At 45.1% G+C, this 20,473-nt stretch overlaps 1 protein-coding gene across 2 annotated transcripts in view; it reads left to right on the plus strand.

The window, feature by feature from the left end:
- Positions 1–20,473, plus strand: part of ADGRD1 (adhesion G protein-coupled receptor D1) — a 192,207-nt gene that overhangs the window by 25,711 nt on the left and 146,023 nt on the right. For both annotated transcript variants that reach the window (XM_063144072.1, XM_063144073.1), the window contains 6 exons: positions 328–483; positions 6,234–6,293; positions 7,908–8,025; positions 8,932–9,042; positions 12,292–12,376; positions 19,649–19,790. In XM_063144072.1, the coding sequence (XP_063000142.1) occupies positions 328–483; positions 6,234–6,293; positions 7,908–8,025; positions 8,932–9,042; positions 12,292–12,376; positions 19,649–19,790 (672 nt within the window). The remainder of the gene's footprint in view (positions 1–327; positions 484–6,233; positions 6,294–7,907; positions 8,026–8,931; positions 9,043–12,291; positions 12,377–19,648; positions 19,791–20,473) is intronic.

Here is a 20,473-nt window from a genome sequence, read left to right on the forward strand (position 1 = left end):
CAAGAAATTATCCAGTAAATTCATTGAGAGTTTGCTGTAAGGGAAGACACTGGCTGCATCAAACTGTTTTGGGACGTAGCATTTAGAACAGGAGTGGGCAACTTGTGGTCCTCCAGATGTTTCGGCCAACACCTAGTCAGCAAAGCCCTAGTCAGCATAGCCAATGGTGAGGGATGCTGGGTGTTTTCAGTTAAAACATCTGGAGGGCCACAAATTGCCCACCCCAGATTCTGAAGGCCATGTGATGATCAAAGTGACTATTTATTTCAATGGTTAGCAAGATGAGGAACAGGAAGTATCACTAATTTTTTTGCATCCATCTTTCAGTTGTCTAGCAATGCCTATCGGCCCATCATAACTAACCTTACGGAGGAGAGCGGAAATTTCCAACACACAGTTCCTATGTTGGAGTATCTGGAAGACATTTTCCAAGCTTTACCCAATGAACCTATTACTGCAAATACTGCTTTCAACCTCACTGAGGTAAATTTTCTTCACCTGTTAATCAGCATACTGAGGTCATTTATCAAATTACTGAGGTAATTTTTCTTCACCTGTTAATCAGTGTACTGAGGTAATTTATCAATTTACTGAGGTAAATGCATTTCATCTGTTTGTCAATTTACTAAGGTAAATTTCCCCTTCATTTGTTAGTCAATATGCTAAGGTAAATTTATTTCATATCTTAATCATACAAGGCTATTTGTTGAGCTGCCCACAAGAGACTCTGTCTGTAGACTGAGAAAAAATAAACATATCATGGGGATCAAACAGCAAGTGGTGGATTTGTCCTGTGGTAAATGTATTATTGGTTACTTCAGCAGGTGCAACAGTGTTAGGGTGCAGGGCCCCCCCATTCTAAAAGGTTGAAATTCTTCCCCTTAGTTCCTGACAAGAAAAACATTACGCTACAATTTTAGGGTGACCCTATGAAAAGGAGGGCAGGGCTCCTGTATCTTTAACAGTTGCATGGAAAAGGGAATTTCAGCAGGTGTCATTTGTATATATGGAGAACCTGGTGAAATTTCCTCTTCATCACACCAGTTAAAGCTGCAGGTGCCCTGCCCTCTTTTAAATCTGGTCACTCTAGTATAGCTCCTGCAGCTTTAACTGCTGTGATGAAGAGGGAATTTCACCAGGTTCTCCATATATACAAATGACACTTGCTGAAATTCCCCTTTCTATGCAACTGTTAAAGATGCAAGAGCCCTGTCCTCCTTTTCATGTGGTCACCCGATACAATTTGCTAGTATCCTTTGAACTTTCAGTCCCAACCCTTTAGCCCTGCCCCTTTGCCTTAAGCTCCACCCACCAGTGGAATGCACCCCTCCAAAAGCTTCTCCATTGTGGAATTTGGCCTCGGAGGTCCAACACCCCTGGGCCAGACCATAAAGACTTTGGAGGTTGTGGTTGGTAACTGTGGAGAAGTAAAATGGAAGCAAGTTCTGCTCCTCCTCAATGAGGTCTTACCCCTCTTTGGGGCATGTAGGTCAGTCTAGGCTGTGAGAGGGCCCCATCAATCATCACGGGTCATTTCCCGCTTTCCATTCAGGCAGAATTTCTGCTGATATCCGCGGAGTTTCCATATCAGCCCTGTTATCTGGCTGAACTGAATGGCTCTCAAAACCTGCCCTTCCTCTTTCTTTTGTGCATTACAATCATCAACGCCTGGAGGATTTGAACTAGCTGGGGGTCACGGACTCACTTCCTGCTAACAAAACTCTGGCATTGATTTCACGGCGACAGGCGGATTACTCCTCTTTTGAACGCTGGCTGGAACGAGAGCTGCGACAGTAATCAGCCGTGATTTTTGACAGCGATTGTGATGCTAAACCCAGGGTTAATGGCACTAGAGATTCAGATTGGTGGCTCAGACAAAAGGAAAATAAATACAGTATTAGTCCCCCTTTCCATTTTTTATATCCAATGTATAACAGACATGGTCTAAGGTGCCCAGGAGGGGGCCAAAGTGGAATTAAAAAACAAAAACCAGACTGACTTATGGGAGGGCAAAAATCTGAAACTGTCCAACCTAAATTATGACCATGTTCCTGTGCAGATTGAATCAGAATGCTGGGATATACTGAACTGGTGATGCCTGTGCAAGCATCAGCAATTAAATTGTCAATGATGTCCATGCTGTTATTTCTCTTTTGTCATAAACCTTTCTTTGGGTTTATATATACTCTTTAAAAAAGAGAAGAAAAAAGAAACTGAGAAAATGTGATGGCTTTGTCTAGGGAAGTAAGAAATAACATCTTGGTGGGGAAAAATTACAAAAAAACAGGTGCGATAGAAGGAGGGTTTAGCAGGACCTAATGTGAAACACGGAATCATAGAATAGTAGAGTTGGAAGGTGCCTATAAGGTCATCAAGTCCAACCCCCTGCTCAATGCAGGAATCCACCTTAAAGCATCCCAGACAGATGGTTGTCCAGCTGCCTCTTGAAGGCCTCTAGGGTGGGAAAGCCCATCACCTCCCTAGGTCATTGGTTCCATTGTTGTACTGCTCTAACAGTCAGGAAGCTTTTCCTGATTTCCAACTGGAATTTGGCTTCCTGTAACTTGAGCCCATTATTCCATGTCCTGCAAGCTGGGATGATCGAGAAGAGGTTCTGGCCGTCCTCTGTGTGGCAACCTTTCATGATTTTTTGCACGGTTGCTTGGATTCATTGGCTAGTTCACTAGTCACATCTGGAGTGTTCTAAGGCAGGGTTGTTGAATCCCTTTCAGCCCCAAGGCCAAGTTCAGTTTTAGAGAACTGAACTTGGTTCAGTTCTTGGTGGCCTTGTTACAGTGGTGAGTGAGGGTGAAGCCCAAAAGCCCAAAATATCAGCTGTCAGAAAGGAAAGGGGTGGGGGAGAAGTCATGAACATCTGATAAACCCCAGAGGGACTGCAGCCTGCCCAAATTTGGCCCACGGACGTGAAGTTCAACACACCTGTTCTAAGACATAGGCTCAGTTCAGAGAATACTTTCCTAAATAGAGGTTTTAGAACCCCACAGTGGAGAGGTTTTTTTTTGGAAAACACTCCATGCTGAATATCCTCACTGTGCAGAGGAGAGTTCATGCACAATGGCTGTGTTGCTGTTGTGGGGAGGGCTCCGTTGTGTTGAGTTGACGTTTCCCTCTGGCTACAGAGTTCCCTGGCAAGAGTGGCAAAAGGAGTGAGTGCCACTCTAAGTGGGGATCTGCACGTCGCTCCCAGAGCGCTTCTATGCGACCCCAGTGCACCCTGAAAACGATAGTCTGACTTCCCTGTAAAAGAAATGAGGAAGAGCCGTCCATGCCACCGCCGCTGCCGCTGCCGAGGAGAGCTCTCCGCCACCGAGGAGAGCTTGGCAAAAGAAGGCGGGGTAGAGAGCTTCTTCTGCTCTTCACCCCACCTTCTTTTGCCGAGCTCTCCTCGCCGGCGGAGAGCTCTCCTCGGCGGCGGCGGCGGCGGCATGGACGGCTCTTCCTCGTTTCTTTTACAGGGAAGTCAGACTATCGTTTTCGGGGTGCACTGGGGTCGCATAGAAGCGCTCTGGGAGCGATGTGCGGATCCCCCCTAGGAGAGCTGCTGCGATTGGTTTTTGGGTTTTTTTTTCAGCAGTGGCTGATGGGAAACCATTGAGAGGAACGAGGGAGGAGGAACTGTCTATCAAACATGGCGATGGATTTTACTCAACTCCATAGGAGCCCACAGTCACACAACGTTGGAGTTAGAACATGTTGTGTGGGGAGTGAACCCTGAAAACTCAACCGTTGAGTGGAGTTTTCACACTGTGTTGGCTAGCGTCTTAACTGAGCCATAGCATTGCTTATAATGAGAATAATTCCCAATACTGTTAGCATTGTTATGGCACACTAAGAAAGAACAGACATGTGTAGTAATACTACATTCATCCAATTCAGATTGAGACCGTAGCATGGCAGGGTGGGGGTGTTAACCCTTTGCACCTTGCTTGACCTCAATCTGGATCACCCCTTACCCTCCTGCAAATGCTAGGTTGTGGCAGGTCATCCGTATTGTGCTTGCATTTAAGTCTGGAGCTACCTGTCCTGTTTGGCTCTGAGTCTAGATCTTCCTGTAGCCAAAATGGATCTATTTATTTAATAGCCTGCCTTTCTGCCAAAGAAAAGCCCTCAAGGCAGCAAACAACAACAGCCAGATCCAAAAACAAAATCTTAATTAAAACACATCACAGAAACAAATACATTAAAAATGCAATTAAAAACACAACAGTACATGGAAGGAAAAAAAAAGCAGGCCAACCAATTTCAGAACTCTTCCAGTGACAAACCAGTTTAAATGCCAAAGGCCTGCCTGAATAAAAACACCCTTGTCTGTTTGTGGAAGCACAACAGAGAAAGGGCCATCCTAGTCTCCCTCAGCAGGGAGTTCCAGAGTCTGGGAGCCACCACTGAAAAGGCTTTCTCTTGCATTGCCACCAAATATGTATCTGATGGCAGAGGTCCCAAGAGAAGGGCATCCCATGAAGACCTTAACACCTTTGTATGGGAGAAGTATGAACTGTGGTGTTGGAGGAAAATTCTGAGAGTGCCTTGGACTGCAAAAAGATCCAACCAGTCCATACTCCAGGAAATAAAGCCAGACTGCTCACTTGAGGGAATGGTATTAAAGGCAAAACTGAAGTACTTTGGCCACATAATGAGAAGACAGGACACCCTGGAGAAGAGGCTGATGCTAGGGAAAGTGGAAGGCAAAAGGAAGAGGGGCCAACCAAGGGCAAGATGGAGGGATGATATTCTGGAGGTGACAGAATCGACCTCAGGGGAGCTGGGGGTGGTGACGGCCGACAGAAAGCTCTGGCATGGGGCTGGTCCATGAAGTCACAAAGAGCTGGAAGCGACTGAATGAATAAACAACAACTGCGAGAAGGGGTTCCCACCAGCCCTATGTGAACATAAGAAGAGACAAGCTGGATCAGACCAACATTCTGTTCTCACAGTGGCCAACCAGCTGTCGACCAGTGAACCACAAGCAGCACTTAGTGCAACAGCACCCTCCCACCCATGTTCCCCAGCAATTAATGTATGTAGGCTTACTGCCTTTGATACTGGAGATAGCACATAGCCATCAGGACCAGTAGCCATGTGGAGATACAAGGAATTGAATTGGATAAGGAGATACAAGGAATTGAATAGGATGCAGACAAGCTGGAGCGTGTTCAGAGGAGGGCAACCAGGATGATCAGGGGTCTGGAAACAAAGCCCTATGAAGAGAGACTGAAAGAACTGGGCATGTTTAGCCTTTAGAAGAGGAGATTGAGGAGAGACATGAGAGCACTCTTCAAATACTTAAAAGGTTGTCACACAGAGGAGGGCCAGGATCTCTTCTCGATCCTCCCAGAGTGCAGGACACGGAATAACGGGCTCAAGTTACAGGAAGCCAGATTCCAGCTGGACATCAGGAAAAGCTTCCTGACTGTTAGAACAGTATGACAATGGAATCAGTTGTCTAGGGAGGTTGTGGCCTCTCCCACACTAGAGGCCTTCAAGAGGCAGCTGGACAACCATCTGTCAGGGATGCTTTAGGGTGGATTCCTGCATTGAGCAGGGGGTTGGACACGATGGCCTTATAGGCCCCTTCCAACTCTGCTATCCTATGATTCTGTGGTGACCTTCTGCATACAGAGCACATGCTCCACCACTGAGCTACGGCCCTTCTACTGAAAGTGCTTTGGTAATAGAAAACTATAAACTAATGGAACGAATGAATTATCGGAATGGAAAAGGAAACTGTAATAGATTCCCTTTCCTGTTTGTAGGAACAATTGCTGTACATATACCTTAAGGAAGAGGACTACTTTTTTTTTTATTACAAATATTTAAAATTATATATATATAGTTTAATGAGACTGCAACCTTATTTATATCCTACAGGCATCTCTCGCCCACCTTCCTGCTGATTTGGTTGATTTCATACAATTCCTACGTGTATTTTTAAAGTATCTCGCACCGGGGAATAAATGAATGCTAATGTAATCAGAGTTTTATTGTCCTGTTAGTGTCAACAAATATCATGTCGCTTTAAAATATTACCGTACAATATCTAATGAGCTAAGCATCAGGCAAGGATGCCTGCCTGTGACATGCATGAATATGTGTCTATTATTTTAGAATGAATATATGCTCCCAGGGAGTGCCTTGCACTCTTTTCCCTTGCAGGGTGCAGCAGGAGGAGGAGGTTGTGATAACAAAATAACCTGGCTATTATTTATTTGTAGGTTTTCTTCCAAGCGGTGGAAGGTGTGCTTTCACTCCCGGGCTTGATTGACACATCAGAGGTAATGCCTGAAGGCCTTGTTCTACCTTACCTGCAAATGCATGTTCCCAGCTACGTTTTTTTCCACCACTAGGAAAACTCATTTCTGGAGGGGAGCAATTTTTAATGGAGTTATAGTGGAAAGAAGGGTGCTTCACCCTCTCGCTGACCACAACTTCTCACTTCCAAATCACTTCTCCTAAGCTGTTTTCCCCCTTATCCATGGATTTCAAAATATGTATTTGCTCTCACAGGTGACATGGGCAAAATCTACACCTTGTGTCAAATCATTACGACCCCGTCATAGTAATGCTATATCCCTCTTACATTTATACTTCATAGGACGCACGGTGACATTTGTTGTGGAATTTTGGATAATTTGGAATATAAAAGCAAGGAATAACACTATAATAGTAGTATATGGAATGTGTCATATGCCCTGCGGAAGCTATCAGTGCACTTCAATACTGCTATGAAGCAGTAGTGTAGATCTAGTCAAGGAAGTTCTATTTGTAGGTTTTCATAGAATCACAGAATAGCAGAGTTGGAAGGGGCCTACAAGGCCATCTAGTCCAACCCCCCGCTCAATGCAGGAATCCACCCTAAAGCATCCCTGACAGATGGTTGTCCAGCTGCCTCTTGAATGCCTCTAGTGTGGGAGAGCCCACAACCTCCCTAGGTAAATGATTCCATTGTTGTACTGCTCTAACAGCCAGGAAGTTTTTCCTGATGTCCAGCTGGAATCTGGCTTCCTTTAACTTGAGCCCGTTATTCCGTGTCCTGCACTCTGGGAGGATCGAGAAGAGATCCTGGCCCTCCTCTGTGTGACAATCTTTTAAGTATTTGAAGAGTGCTATCATGTCTCCCCTCAATCTTCTCTTCTCCAGTCTAAACTTGCCCAGTTCTTTCAGTCTCTCTTCATAGGGCTTTGTTTCCAGACAGTAATAGACCATTGGTCAGTAATAGACCATTGTCTGTCTGTCTGTATCTGTCTGTCTGTCTCTCATTCATGCTCTCTCTCACACACCTCTTGACATTGCAACCTTCAACTGATGTGTGTGTGTGTGTGTATGCGTGCCCATGATCTCAACCTTTGAACACAAAGCACTTTTCATCAGAGGCTGTTCCTCATTTGGCTGTGAGTTATCAAACTGATGGGAGATTAAGTGATATAATGTGAGGGTTGGGCCCCAGTTGTAGCCAGCGTGTCCCCAAATAAGGTGGGACATTTTGGGTGGTAAAATCTAGGCACCTTTCTTCCCATATCACTGGGGCATGGTACTTTCAAAGAAAGCTACTAGCCTGGACTCTTCTGCACTGCCACCACTACAGATGATAGGTGGTACTGCAGCTGCCAGCCTGGCAGGGATCAGGTGACACTAGGAACCGACATGGCCCATCTCTGATTTTATAAAACTGGATGTCTCCTCAGCCTGAGCAACTTGACTGGGCTTCTTGTCACTTGCCTACGGATGTGCATGTCTGTCTGACTGTCAAACCATCTCTTTACCTCCACGTCACCATCTATGACCTGTTCAATGAGTGACGATCATTTCTCAAGCTTGCTCCATGCTTTGGACATAAGATTCGCTCCGTGACTCCACCTGCTCATCATTGTGTGTTTTTTGGCTTCCAGACAGCGCCCATCATTGGAGGGTTAGTTGAAACCATCGGCAATGTGATGTTCCATGTGGCTCACAATCTCGGAGGGAGCCCGTCAACCATAACTGTTGAAGGCACATCATCTGTGGCAGGTGAGTTCTATTTGGCACACGCCCCGGCACCTGTCCCGGAAACCGGAGCCTGGATTCTCACAGTATGATGGTTCCGTGCCTGTGGATTTCCACTTGTTGACAAGCGACAGGAAGCTTTCCTCCCCCCTTTTTAATTGGGTGCAGGGGAAGGTTGCAGCCACAACCAAAGTGTTTATACAATTAATGCAGGGAAGGAAGCAAAATCAATCACTCCTGTTTGATTCAGTCATGCATCAGCTCTCCCAAAGTGGTTTTTTTTATATGGCCATGTGTTTTGCATGGTGGTTGCAATCATCACTTGATGGCCTGACTTTTTGCAGCGTCTATTGTGTATTAGTCCAGCCTATTCCTGGCCACTTTGCCACAGGCCTAAAATATATAAAAATCAAAATGGTGGTATAGAAATGTAAATAATAATAATAATAATAATAATAATAATAATAATAATAATAATTTATTGTTGTTTATATCTCCTCCTCTTTCTCCTCCTCTTCCCCTTCCCCTTCCTCCTCCTCCTCCTCTTCCTCTTCCTCCTCCTCCTCCTCCTCTTCCTCCTCTTCTTCTTTTCCTCCTCTTCCCCTTCCCCTTCCCCTTCCTCCTCCTCTTCCTCCTCTTCTTCTTTTCCTCCTCTTCCCCTTCCTCCTCCTCCTCCTCTTTCTCCTCCCCTTCCTCCTCCTCTTCCTCCTCTTCTTCTTTTCCTCCCCTTCCCCTTCCTCCTCCTCCTCCTCCTCCTCCTCTTTCTCCTCCTCCTCCTCTTCTTCTTTTCCTCCTCTTCCCCTTCCCCTTCCCCTTCCTCTTCCTCCTCCTCCTCCTCCTCCTCCTCCTCCTCCTCTTCTTCTTTTCCTCCTCTTCCCCTTCCTCCTCCTCCTCCTCCTCCTTCTCCTTGCTTTTTACATTAAAACACAGAATACTCTTTGGTCAAGATACCTCCAAAACACCTGAACAGGCCTCATTACCGCTTTCCCTTGCAAGGACAGAGCTATATTTCCATCCCGGCTGAAGCTTTCCAGTACAAAGGTACGGGCATGATTTATAAGACGGAAGGAGAGATGGCTGCCATTCATTGTTAGTTGCACATACGAAGCTGCCTCCTGCTGACTCAGTCCAACTGAACCAGTATTGCTTTCTCTGACTGGCAGCTGCCTATGCTTCTTTTTAAAGATTTGGCAGAATCAAGCAAAGAAGCTTTCCTTGGAATGTACCACTATAGGCTGGAGGTCAGGGTGACTGCATGTTTGAAAACTCTGCAATGGGAAAATTCTGCCATGAGAATTCTCCCTGACCTCATTAGGCATGAAATCCAAAATTTTCAGATGGTGGTGGTGTTCGGGCTGGGGGGTGATATTCAAACACACAATCCATCTTCTACAGTTCCAAGTGGTACAGTCTAGGAAAAAAACTTACCGTCGGAATGTTAACTTTATGTGAAGGCACTGCCATTGGCACACACCCGGGGCAAGCCCATAAAGTTTTACTCAAAAGTAAGCCCTATTGTTTTCAATGACACTTATTTCCTTGTAAGTGTGTTAAAGGCTGCAATCCTTACAATGCAACACCTGTGCATGTTTACTTGTAGGTAAGCCCCACTTTATTCACTGGGGCTTACTCCAAGGTAAGAATGCAATCAGACTGGCAGCTTAATCGGACATTCTCTCTGCTGGCTGAGTTGGAGGTGAGACTTGCAGGCAGGAATGCTGAGCAGCAAAGAGGAATTTAGGAGGAAGGCTGGAACACGGAGCCAAGTTGAGGTTAGTTTTTGAGCCAAAGGCAATAAAGGACAACTAGGTCAGGTTGACACTCCTCTTGCCTGATTCAAAGGACTTCCACATGTTGGTCGTAAAGTATGAAGCGCTCCCGAGAGAGTAATCAAAGAACATGGAATAGTAATTATTAAAACCGATATCCATAAAGATCAGATCCAAAATCCAGTAAGTAAACAAAGTACAGAACCCAACCCAAAAAATCCAGTTCTGGATCAGGGATCCGCTGTCATTAAAGTAAATTGTCTTACATTTTTCATTGCAAGTGTGCTGAGCATCATTTTGTTGCAACACACACTTGTCCGCATAACTCTGTGAGTGCATCCCATTGTCCCAATGATCCCTGATTAGTTTTAGTCCCATCCCCCAATTTTTTTATGGAAAGCCATTTTAAAACTATTTTATTTATTTATTTAGAGGATACGTATCCCACCTCTGAGATACAAATGCCTCCCCATGGAGACTTACCCTGTAGGTGAAAAGCATGCACAATAATGTCACAAGAAAACACAAAAGGACAGAAAATGAAAAGAGCCACAAGCTTTTGCAGCAGGGTGCAAAGTTAAACAACCCCAAAGCCTGGCACAATAAGAATGACATGACCTTTCGTCAAAAGTAGGGTGACCCTATGAAAAAGAGGACCGGGCTCCTGTCTCTTTAACAGTTGTATTGAAAAGGAAATTTCAACAGGTGTGATTTGTATATATGGAGAACCTGGTGAAATTCCCTCTTCATCACAACAGTTAAAGCTGCAGGTGCCCTGCCCTCTTTTAAATCTGGTCACTCTAGTATAGCTCCTGCAGCTTTAACTGCTGTGATGAAGAGGGAATTTCACCAGGTTCTCCATATATACAAATCACACCTGCTGAAATTTCCCTTTCTATGCTACTGCTAAAGTAGGGTGACCATATGAAAAGGAGGACAGGGCTCCTGTATCTTTTAACAGTTGCATAGAAAAGGGAATTTCGGCAGTTGTCATTTGTATATTTGGGGAGCCTGGTGAAATTCCCTCTTCATCACCACTGTTAAAGCTGCAGGAGCTATACTAGAGTGACCAGATTTAAAAGAGGGCAGGGCACCTGCAGCTTTAACTGTTGTGATGAAGAGGGAATTTCACCAGGTTATCGATATATGCAAATGACACCTGATGAAATTCCCTTTTCTATGCAACTGTTAAAGATACAGGAGCCCTGTCCTCCTTTCCATATGGTCACCCTAGCTAAAGATACAGGAGCCCTGTCCTCCTTTCCATATGGTCACCCTAGCTAAAGATACAGGAGCCCTGTCCTCCTTTCCATATGGTCACCCTAGCTAAAGATACAGGAGCCCTGTCCTCCTCTCCATATGGTCACCCTATCTAACGTAGGGGCAAAGAAACACGGGGGCCTAATTTTGTAAAATCCATTCTGTCTCTGATTCTTTCATTCTATGGAATTCGCAGATCAGATTTGAGGGACGCTGAACTCCTTTGAATCTTTTGCAGGTTTCTCCAGTATCCTTACTTCAATCTGGAGGACAATTCTGGGAAACTGTAGATTTGTAAGAGACATTAGAGACCTTTATGTCAGGATGTTGGGAAAAAAAATCCGCAATGGAATCAAATAAATTTCTATGATTCTGACCCGTGGATTCCAGTTGAATGGACTCTGCAGACTTGCAGACTGTTTTTTTGGTTTGTTTTGTTTTACTTTCTGGAATTGTATGTAAATTTAGTCCTAGGGAAATACATGAAAGGAGCGCTGGCTGAAAATGTACATTTTCCCATATGCTAAGGCATGAAAATGCACATTTGGAGGGGATTTGTGCATTTTTTTGGGGGGATTTCATATTTTGGGGGGGATTTCCACATTTTTGCATGTGCAAATTTGTGTGAATGTGAATTTTGGCAAATTTGGGAAATTGGTAAAACAATCCGATTCCGCCAATGAGTGGATGATGGAATGAGAATCACTTGACAATCTGTGAAATGCAGATGGAATGGATTGTACAAAATCCATAAATCCCTACCTTCGCCTAACTGCATTTCCCAGGATTCTTTGCAGGAGGGAACCGATCCCTGACTGTGCAACCGGTATAAAGCAGGCATAACTAGGCAGTATAGTTGTGTCTCTTTAAAGATCTGTTTATTCATGGTTGGTATAGAAACCCTTGGATTATTTGAGCTGCTCTTTGCATTCCAATTCCCTGAGCGTTTTGCCTTTCAATTCGACGTCATCCTGAGGTAATTTTCCAAATAGATGAATTAATAACCTGAGGGTTTAGCTTCATTACATTATTGCGGTGGTGAGAAGTTCACACTGTCTTCCTTGCTGACATCCCTTTCCCAAAATTGCTGGTAGGCGCTCCTCATTTCAGGGGGAAAGTGTTCAGAATGCCTCATTAGAGGAGAAGTGGGAAATGGCAAAACAGCCTGGTAAGGCTGTCTACTTTCAGTGTGAATTTTAATGGTGATTTCTTCCACTCTTTCTCCAAGCTTTAACACTGACCAATGTTCCTTCCCCCTCAGCCCCAACAGACTGGGTTACCATTGTGGGACTTCTCTATCGTACCATGCATCAGTACTTCCATAGAATCAATCCTGAGAACACGAAGTAAGTTCCTTTAAAGAAATACAGCAAGGTGGCTTTGTATGATGATAATAGTTTTGCAACTCTCTCTGTGTGTGTGTGTGTGTGTGTGTGTGTGTGTGTGTGAAAGAGTCTTCAAATCTTTCAAGGCATGCCCAAGAGTCCCTGAATGTGTGGTTGGTTAACTTTCAGATGGCCTTCAGATTCATGGCTTCAAAGCTCTCTGTTCTCTGATGGGGAGAATGGTCAGGGCAGGAGAATTCTGTGTGCCCCCCCCCCCACTGCTCACATGCGCACAAATGCTGTTCCTAATGTTTTTCTGCTTTGGGTTTTATCCCCTCCTCTGTGCAAACCTCTGGGTTTCTCTGAGCATACATGGACAGTATCCCCTTTTTTAAAAAAAAAAAGAAAAAGAAATGTGGTGCTGTTTTGGCTGCAAAAGGATTGGCACTCACTTCATAACATTGTAAATAGCGTGAATGCTATGCATAATAAATACTGCATCCTTTGATCACCGTTTGAGTGTTCCAAGTGTTTGCTCATGTACATGATCTCAGGCATTCTTTCAACAATCCTGGAAGGTAGGCTGTGTCACGTTTCCTTCCGTAAAGTGCGATATGTTTTCATGATTCTCCCACGTCATGTCAACAGCCATACATGCACTAGGTGGACTTCCTGCACGATAGCAATACTGTTGACCTACCTTACAAGGTTGTCGTTCGGCCTGCTTGAGATAATGGATGTGGGGAATTCTGTGTACACCCCAAAATGCAAACGGCTGGGATTCAAAGATCTACTCGGGTATTACTTCAGCATGGCTGAGAGGGCTTCAGTGTTGTATTTCTTCTTCTGCAATTGCACCATGGAAAACCACTTTTGAAATTGGGGGGGGGGGGTTTACCCAAAACAGTACTGAAAATGAAGCGTTCAAAGAAAATGAAAACTCACACTACATACGCCCAGAAGCTCTTTGGACAGCTACCCATTTAAATGCAGAGAATTATTACTCTTACTAACCTCTCCCCTCTCCCCAGGTTCAGTGTTTTATTCCCCTCTTGTAAAAGCCTTATCTTGTTTGCACTTTAAATAGGATGATGGACTAAAACTAACACAGGCGTGATTCTTACTCCTCCACCTTTCCCATATGCAGCTGGCTAATTTTTTTACAATGGCAAACGGAGAGCGGATTCAGGGTCTGTTTACTTTCTGCATTGCGCCAATGCAGATTAAAAAGAAAGGGAACTCGGAGCACTATGCCGTTCCAAAGGGCAGCTGAGGAACTTCTGAGGGCTGAGGGACTTCCCAAATCTTCTCATGGCAATCATATATTCTCTTTAGCCTGTCAAAATGTAATCACTGCCAAGAGGAATGAGTGAGAGGCGTGGCTGGTTTTTGCAAAAAACCCTCTCCTATTCCGACCTCTGTGGCAGGAATAGGCAGAAATCTGTTGGACTCGATGGCTTTATAGGCCCCTTCCAACTCTACTATTCTATGATTCTATGTTTCTGAACTTCTCTTTTAAATGTGGATAATGGGAGCAAATCTGGGGCGTATGGTTGCTACCTACACATCTCTAAAGAAGAGGACAAAAGGAGACATCCGTTTGCATGGAACGTGCCTGCACTAACTGATCTGTGCAGAGGCACATTTAGAAAGGATTACTGACTGTAACTTAAATAGAAGCACAATTTATCTCACCATAGCGGGGAAGGCTGCAGACAGGTGTCCTGCTTGCCTGACAAAGCAGCCCGCTGATCAGTGCTGATGCCATGGACACAGTAGGCCTGTTCACATGTAACGCTAAGCCACCCTGGTTCATTCTGCTGGCCCAGAGAACCCTGGCCATGGATGGCTAGGAGTATAAGCAGTCTCCACTGGAAAAGCAAGACACACTCACAGCTGTAGCAAGAGGTCCTCAGCATTTGGGGCCAAGAGGAAGCAAGTAGCAGTAGCTAAGATAATTAAGTAACCAAGACGGAGGCTTTGGCCAGCAGAACTAGGGGACGGGTGATCCATGGAGCAGCACAGGGTGAGTATTAGGTCAGAATCCAACGCAGCATCACACCCGTCCTCTCTGACACACCAGCTACTGTGTGAAGGATTGCACGAGGTGATCACCTCAGGGACATGTAATATTTCTGTCTCTGATACCAAGTTACAAGAAGAAGCCATAATTTATGGGTCATTTGCTGTTTAAGCTGTATTACCTCGATAATTTATGGTGACAAATGCAGCCTGAATATTTTACTTCCTGCAGTGAGAAGAAAAAGAGGGAGGGGGAAGAACTTAAGCATTAATACGGGCTCCATTCATGCAGGCTGCCCCCCACTTGAATGTCTCCACACACACCCTCCCCTGTCCTTTCCCACTGTAGTCCCCATGACACATATTTGGCCTTTGCCGGGGGTTCTCTGACACCCTTAGGAGACTTTTGGGGGTTGAGAGCCAGCATGGGCCAGTGGCTAAAATGTTGGACTGAGAAATGGGAGACTCAAGGACAAGTCATGAAGCTCACTGGGTAACTTTGGGCCAGTCACTGTCCCTCAGCCTAATTTACCTCACAAGGTACCTCACAGGATCAATGGCTCACAGTTGATTACCTCACACTATCAATAGCTACTAGTACTAATGGCTATGTGCTACCTCCAGAACCAGAGGCAGTATGCCTGTATACACCAGTTGCTGGGGAACATGGGTGGGAGGGTGCTGTTGCACCATGTTTGGCTTGTGGGTTCCTGGCCAACAGCTGTTCAACAGAATGCTGTTCACACAGTGAACATAATATAATACATGCTGGTCTAAATGGATTCTTGGTCTGATTCAGCATAGCTCTTCTTATGTTCTTCAGTGCTGCACTTTTCCCTGGGGTGGGGTGGATCAGTCAGACATGCAAACTTGCCCCACCATACAGCCTGAAACAAATTCATGAAGGAGAAGTCTATCAATGGCTACTTGTCCTGATAACTTGCAGCCTGAAACAAATTCTAAAGGAGAAGTCTATCAATGGCTACTTTTCCTGATGCTATGTGCTCCCTTCAGTAACAGAGGCAGGAAACCTATGTACACCAATTGCTGGAGAACATGGGTGAAACATGTTGCACTCATGTCATGCTTGAGGATTTCCTGTGAGCAGATGGTTGGCTACTGTGTGAAGAGAATGCTGAACTAGATGGACCCTTGGTCTGATCCAGCAGGGCTGGAAACGGAGGAGGGCCAGGATCTCTTCTTGATCCTCCCAGAGTGCAGGACACAGAATAACGGGCTCAAGTTAAAGGAAGCCAGATTCCGGCTGGACATCAGGAAAAACTTCCTGACTTGTTAGAGCAGTACGACAATGGAATCAGTTACCTAGGGAGGTTGTGGGCTCTCCCACACTAGAGGCCTTCAAGAGGCAGCTGGACAACCATCTGTCAGGGATGCGTTAGGGTGGATTCCTGCATTGAGCAGGGGGTGGGACTCGATGGCCTTGTAGGCCCCTTCCAACTCTGCTATTCTATGATTCTATGAAATTGCTACAAGGTATTTGCTTCTTTACTGTAGAGATGAAGCCGACAACTTCTACCATGAAGGGAGTTGGTTATGACTCTCTTTAGGGTTTAAATTGTTTAAACTACATATGATTAAATAATTAAGGCGTCTGTAATCGAACGACAGTTTTACTTGTTGTATACTTAACCAAATCCCATCTCTTAAATTCTGGATGGCACCTCCATCTTTTGGACAAAGTAATAATCCCAGGAATGTGAGATTGGCATTTTTTTTCACCCTTGGTGAATCAAATTCCAGCTATCTGAGGAATGCTTGCAAATCATAAGCTTGCATCTCTCCGCTCTTTGCATCGGTGTGCTACTTTTTTGCATTCATAGTTCTCATTTGGGCTACTCTTCATGCACCTTCCTTAATTCTATGTGTACCTTCCCTATCATCACCTCGATCTTTTAAATTTCTTGCTTTAGAGCTCGGAGGCCTCATCCTATGCACATTTAAGTGCGTGTAAGCCCATTGAACCCATGGGACTTATGTCCAAGTAAACGTTTGTAGAATTGAACTGTGAATTTTGGAATTATATTTCTTCACCTAGAGTGATGATAAGGAGAGGAGGACAGGGCTCCTGCATGTTTATCAGTTGTATAGGAAAGAGGATTTCAGCAGGTGTCCTTCGTATGCATGCAGCACCTGGTGGAATTCCCTCTTCATCACAGCAGTTCAAATTGCAGGAGCCCTGCCCTCTTGTCCAGATACTGACCAGATATCAGTACCCACAAAGCAAACAGAATGCACTTGGAGCTCCCAAGGTAGCAGTGTGTGTATGTGTGTGTGCATATATGTGTGCGCATGTGTGTATGTATGGATGTGTGTGTCAGTTGTCTATCTAGTATGGCACGAATCCAACTGCTGTTTCTACCCCCCTACCCCACAATTAGGTGGCAGGTGAAAGAAAACCCTAACGATGGGTCCACACTTAGTAAGGGCCAAACTCGTAAGGTCACAGTGCCAGAAAGCATGGGACTTCACAAGAGAGAAGTCAGAATTCTGCTCTTGATGCTGTTGTCCTAAGACTGCGGTGTGGAGAGAAAAAGCTGGCCCCTCGTGAAAGCAAGGCTATTATTTAAACCCCGCTTGTCAAAATTCGCTCAAGCTAGGAAAATATCTTTGCTGGCAGGCTTTCTCTCTCCTCGGTATCCTGGTTTGAATTATGCTATCTTTGAGAAGCAAACACTTTCTGGACAAGATGGGCCTCTTTCATAACAGTACTATAAATAACGTGCCAAAGTAATAATTTGAAAAAAAAACCTATATATCTGTCTCTGAAAGGAGAGCCCAAGTCTTCCTTGTGGGAAGTTTTCCCTTTGTACTCTTCATTTTGTGGAGATTTATCACCCGGCGTTTAAGGTGTGTGCCTAACTCATCATGTAATTAGTCTGTAATGGCACACAAAGTCCTCGTTTAAAGAAGCTTAAGAAACTCAATGAAGGAGCTGGGGATTATTTAATGCTTATTTGTTTTTATCCTGCCCTTTCTTAGCCTCAAATCTCCCCACTCCCAGTTGTATCGTCCCAACAAGGTTTGTGGTCAGCCAGGCTTAGGGTAACTGGCCCACATCCACCCAAGTGAGTTCCATGGCTCACTGAGGGTTTGAACGAGGGTCCCTTTTGGGCCTCATCCAGCACTCTAACCACTACACCACACTGCCATTTGGACATGGTCAGCTCCAGAAGGCAGCAGGATTGGCAAAGGACCAAGCTACCCTAACAACCAAGAGCAGGCAGTGTGGTGTAGTGGTTAGAGTGTTGGACTGGGAGTGGGTTCTAGTCCCCATTAGCTCACTGGGTGATTCCAGGCCAGACTCAGCTTAACTGACCTCACAGGGTTGTTGTTGCGAGGATTACATGGAGACGAGGAGGAGGATTATGTACACTCCTTGGAGGAGCTGTCCTGATTCTCCCACTGATCAGCTTCATGGGATGACCCCAGCTTCTAGTATTTTGAGAGTTAGTGTGACATGAATGAGTGAGAATGAATTGCAGTGAACTTTGGGTTTGCACTCTTCCCCTGCCCTCTCCTCTGGCATGACCACACGCGTCAACTTTTGCTGAGGTGCAGTTTGTCACTGGGTGAAAACCAATGAGCTACGGTTCATGTTAACTATTCTTTGTCTGGAACAAGCCAACTTGAATCCATGGGAAAAGCCAGTGTTTTACCACAGTCTGCAGCTTATTCCAGCTTATTCACATCATCCTCAAAGTCTGAATGCAACCAATGCAACTGTTAGGGGAACTTATATGGGGAAAAGTGGAGGTAGAGGTTAGAGTTAGGGGGACCAAGGATGTTTGAGCTCACTGAAATTCTCGAAACTTCAAAGTTCAGTTCACCTCATTTCTGATTTCATTTGCAACCCGTTTTTCAATTTGTTTTAACAGGAAAAGTGCACATCTTGAAGGGGAAAAGTGCACACTTTCCTCCCATTGATTAAAACATGAAAATGGTGTGTGTGTGTGTGTGTGTGTGTGTAAAAATATGATTTTCATTTTTCTACTGCGATGGCAGGTTCAGGATTGTGTGGATGTGCTTTGAAAAACAAAATGTGCTCCTGTTCATGGATGTGGACGGGGGGAAATTCAGATGATCTGTAAAGTCAAATAAGATTACTGTACATCCCTAGTAGAGGCTAATTCTGTTCATTGTCCCTGTAAATATCGTCCACTGATAAATCAACTTTGCTGCTACTTGCCTGAGTTCTATCTGTGTTTCCCCCCCCTTGTTTCTGCTGCGCTGTGATTGAATGTGTTGGGAAGGGGATCGAATGTTGACAACTAGCTTTTCTATCCCCGTGTTTCTCTATACCTGTAGCTTCTCAAATACAACAACATGAGCATGTTTCAAAACTGTGGAAGGCTTTTGTGTATACAGGTTCCGGCTGGACATCAGGAAAAAATTCCTGACTGTTAGAGCAGTACGACAATGGAACCAGTTACCTAGGGAGGTTGTGGGCTCTCCCACACTAGAGGCTGTAAAAAGGCAGCTGGACAGCCATCTGTTGGGGACGCTCTAGGGTGGATTCCTGCACTGAGCAGGGGGTTGGACTCGATGGCCTTGTAGGCCCCTTCCAACTCTACGATTCTATGATTCTACATGAAGATCCAGGCAAGCAGAGTCTGCCTTTCTGTCCAGCACTTTGGGGCTGTTTGTCTGATATAATACATGACACAGCACAAGTATTTCAACTGGTCGTTAAGGCTTTGATCCCATTGGATTAGTCTGCTGGGTATTACATTTTAGAAAGAAATGTACAATGAGGCTGAATAAATCTCGTTAAAGCCAACAGGACTTAAGCTGCCTATCTATGTGTAGCCCAAGTCTGACTCTTGAATATTTTCCAGATGGGCTATAACACCTTTTGTTTGGTATGTTTTGGGTTGTACAGTCATCTCCTTGTTGTTTTTAAGGTAGTATTACCTGCCTGAGGATGGGAAGGATTATTTATTTATTTATTTGTTGCATTTATATCCCGACTTTTTTCCTCCAAGGAACCCAAGGTGGTGTAAATAATCCTCCTCCTCTCCATTTTTATCCTCACAACAACAACCCTGTGAGGTAGGTTGGGCTGGCCCAAAGTCTGTGAGTCTGTGACTGGCCCAAAGTCACCCAGTGGGTTTCCATGGCCAAGTGGGGACTAGAACCCGGATCTCCCGACTCCTAGTCCAACACTTTAGCCACTACACCACACCGGCTCTCACTGGATTAGGAATGAGATTAAGTAAGCGACTACTAATACGCTGACTATTTGTTTCTCAGGATTCCTGAAGCAGGTGCTTGCAAGAACTGCAAGATTTCGGCAGCTAGCTATGTTATCTCCATGGAAGTGGTACCTCGACCAATGTTATCCCAGAATTTATCGGGTTCGCCTCTCATTACCATCCATTTGAGACACAAACTGGTAAGTGGTGGTGAATCCTATTGCTTCTTTGCTGTGACCTGGGATGTGCGGGGCTCTGCATTAAAGAAAGAAAGATGACATTCGGTTAAGGGTGCAACCCTATCAAAATGGCCATAGAGCTGGAGGAACGGCAGAGGCAACCTTCACTTCTGTGCTCCTCCTCATCTGTGGCCATGGCTAGACCTTGCCTATATCCCAGGATCATCCTGTGATCATCCCTATTCATCCAGATGACACACAGGGGATCCTGGGAGCAGGCAGGGACGACCCCTCCATTTGCCTGGGATAATCCTTAGGTCTAACTAAGGCCTATATTTTGGCTAGATGGGCTTTCCCCCCCCATCTAGCTGGGGCTCTGTGGAGCAGAATGGAATGAAGTTGGAGAAGCCCAATGATACCCTACCCCCCCCCCCCGCCCACCTGTTTTTCCCTCCTCTCCAAGGTCATATTTGTGATCTCGTCGAGACAGCCAGCAAGGAGGGGCAAGGAGCTCTGATTCTTGGCTCTGAGGTCAGAGGAATGTCTCTGACCTCAGATCCAGGAATCTGAACTATCCTATGTCCCCCCCCCCCAACACTATCTAGGGTCCACAGGATTGCTCCCTCCGTCTTAAAATTCTGCATGACAAATTTAGTATCAACAGCAGCAGAATTCTGGAACTTGTTGTACCTCTGTCAGTGATG

The sequence above is a fragment of the Elgaria multicarinata genome, chromosome 18, assembly GCF_023053635.1.
Source record: "Elgaria multicarinata webbii isolate HBS135686 ecotype San Diego chromosome 18, rElgMul1.1.pri, whole genome shotgun sequence".
Classification (NCBI taxonomy): Eukaryota; Metazoa; Chordata; class Lepidosauria; order Squamata; family Anguidae; genus Elgaria; species Elgaria multicarinata.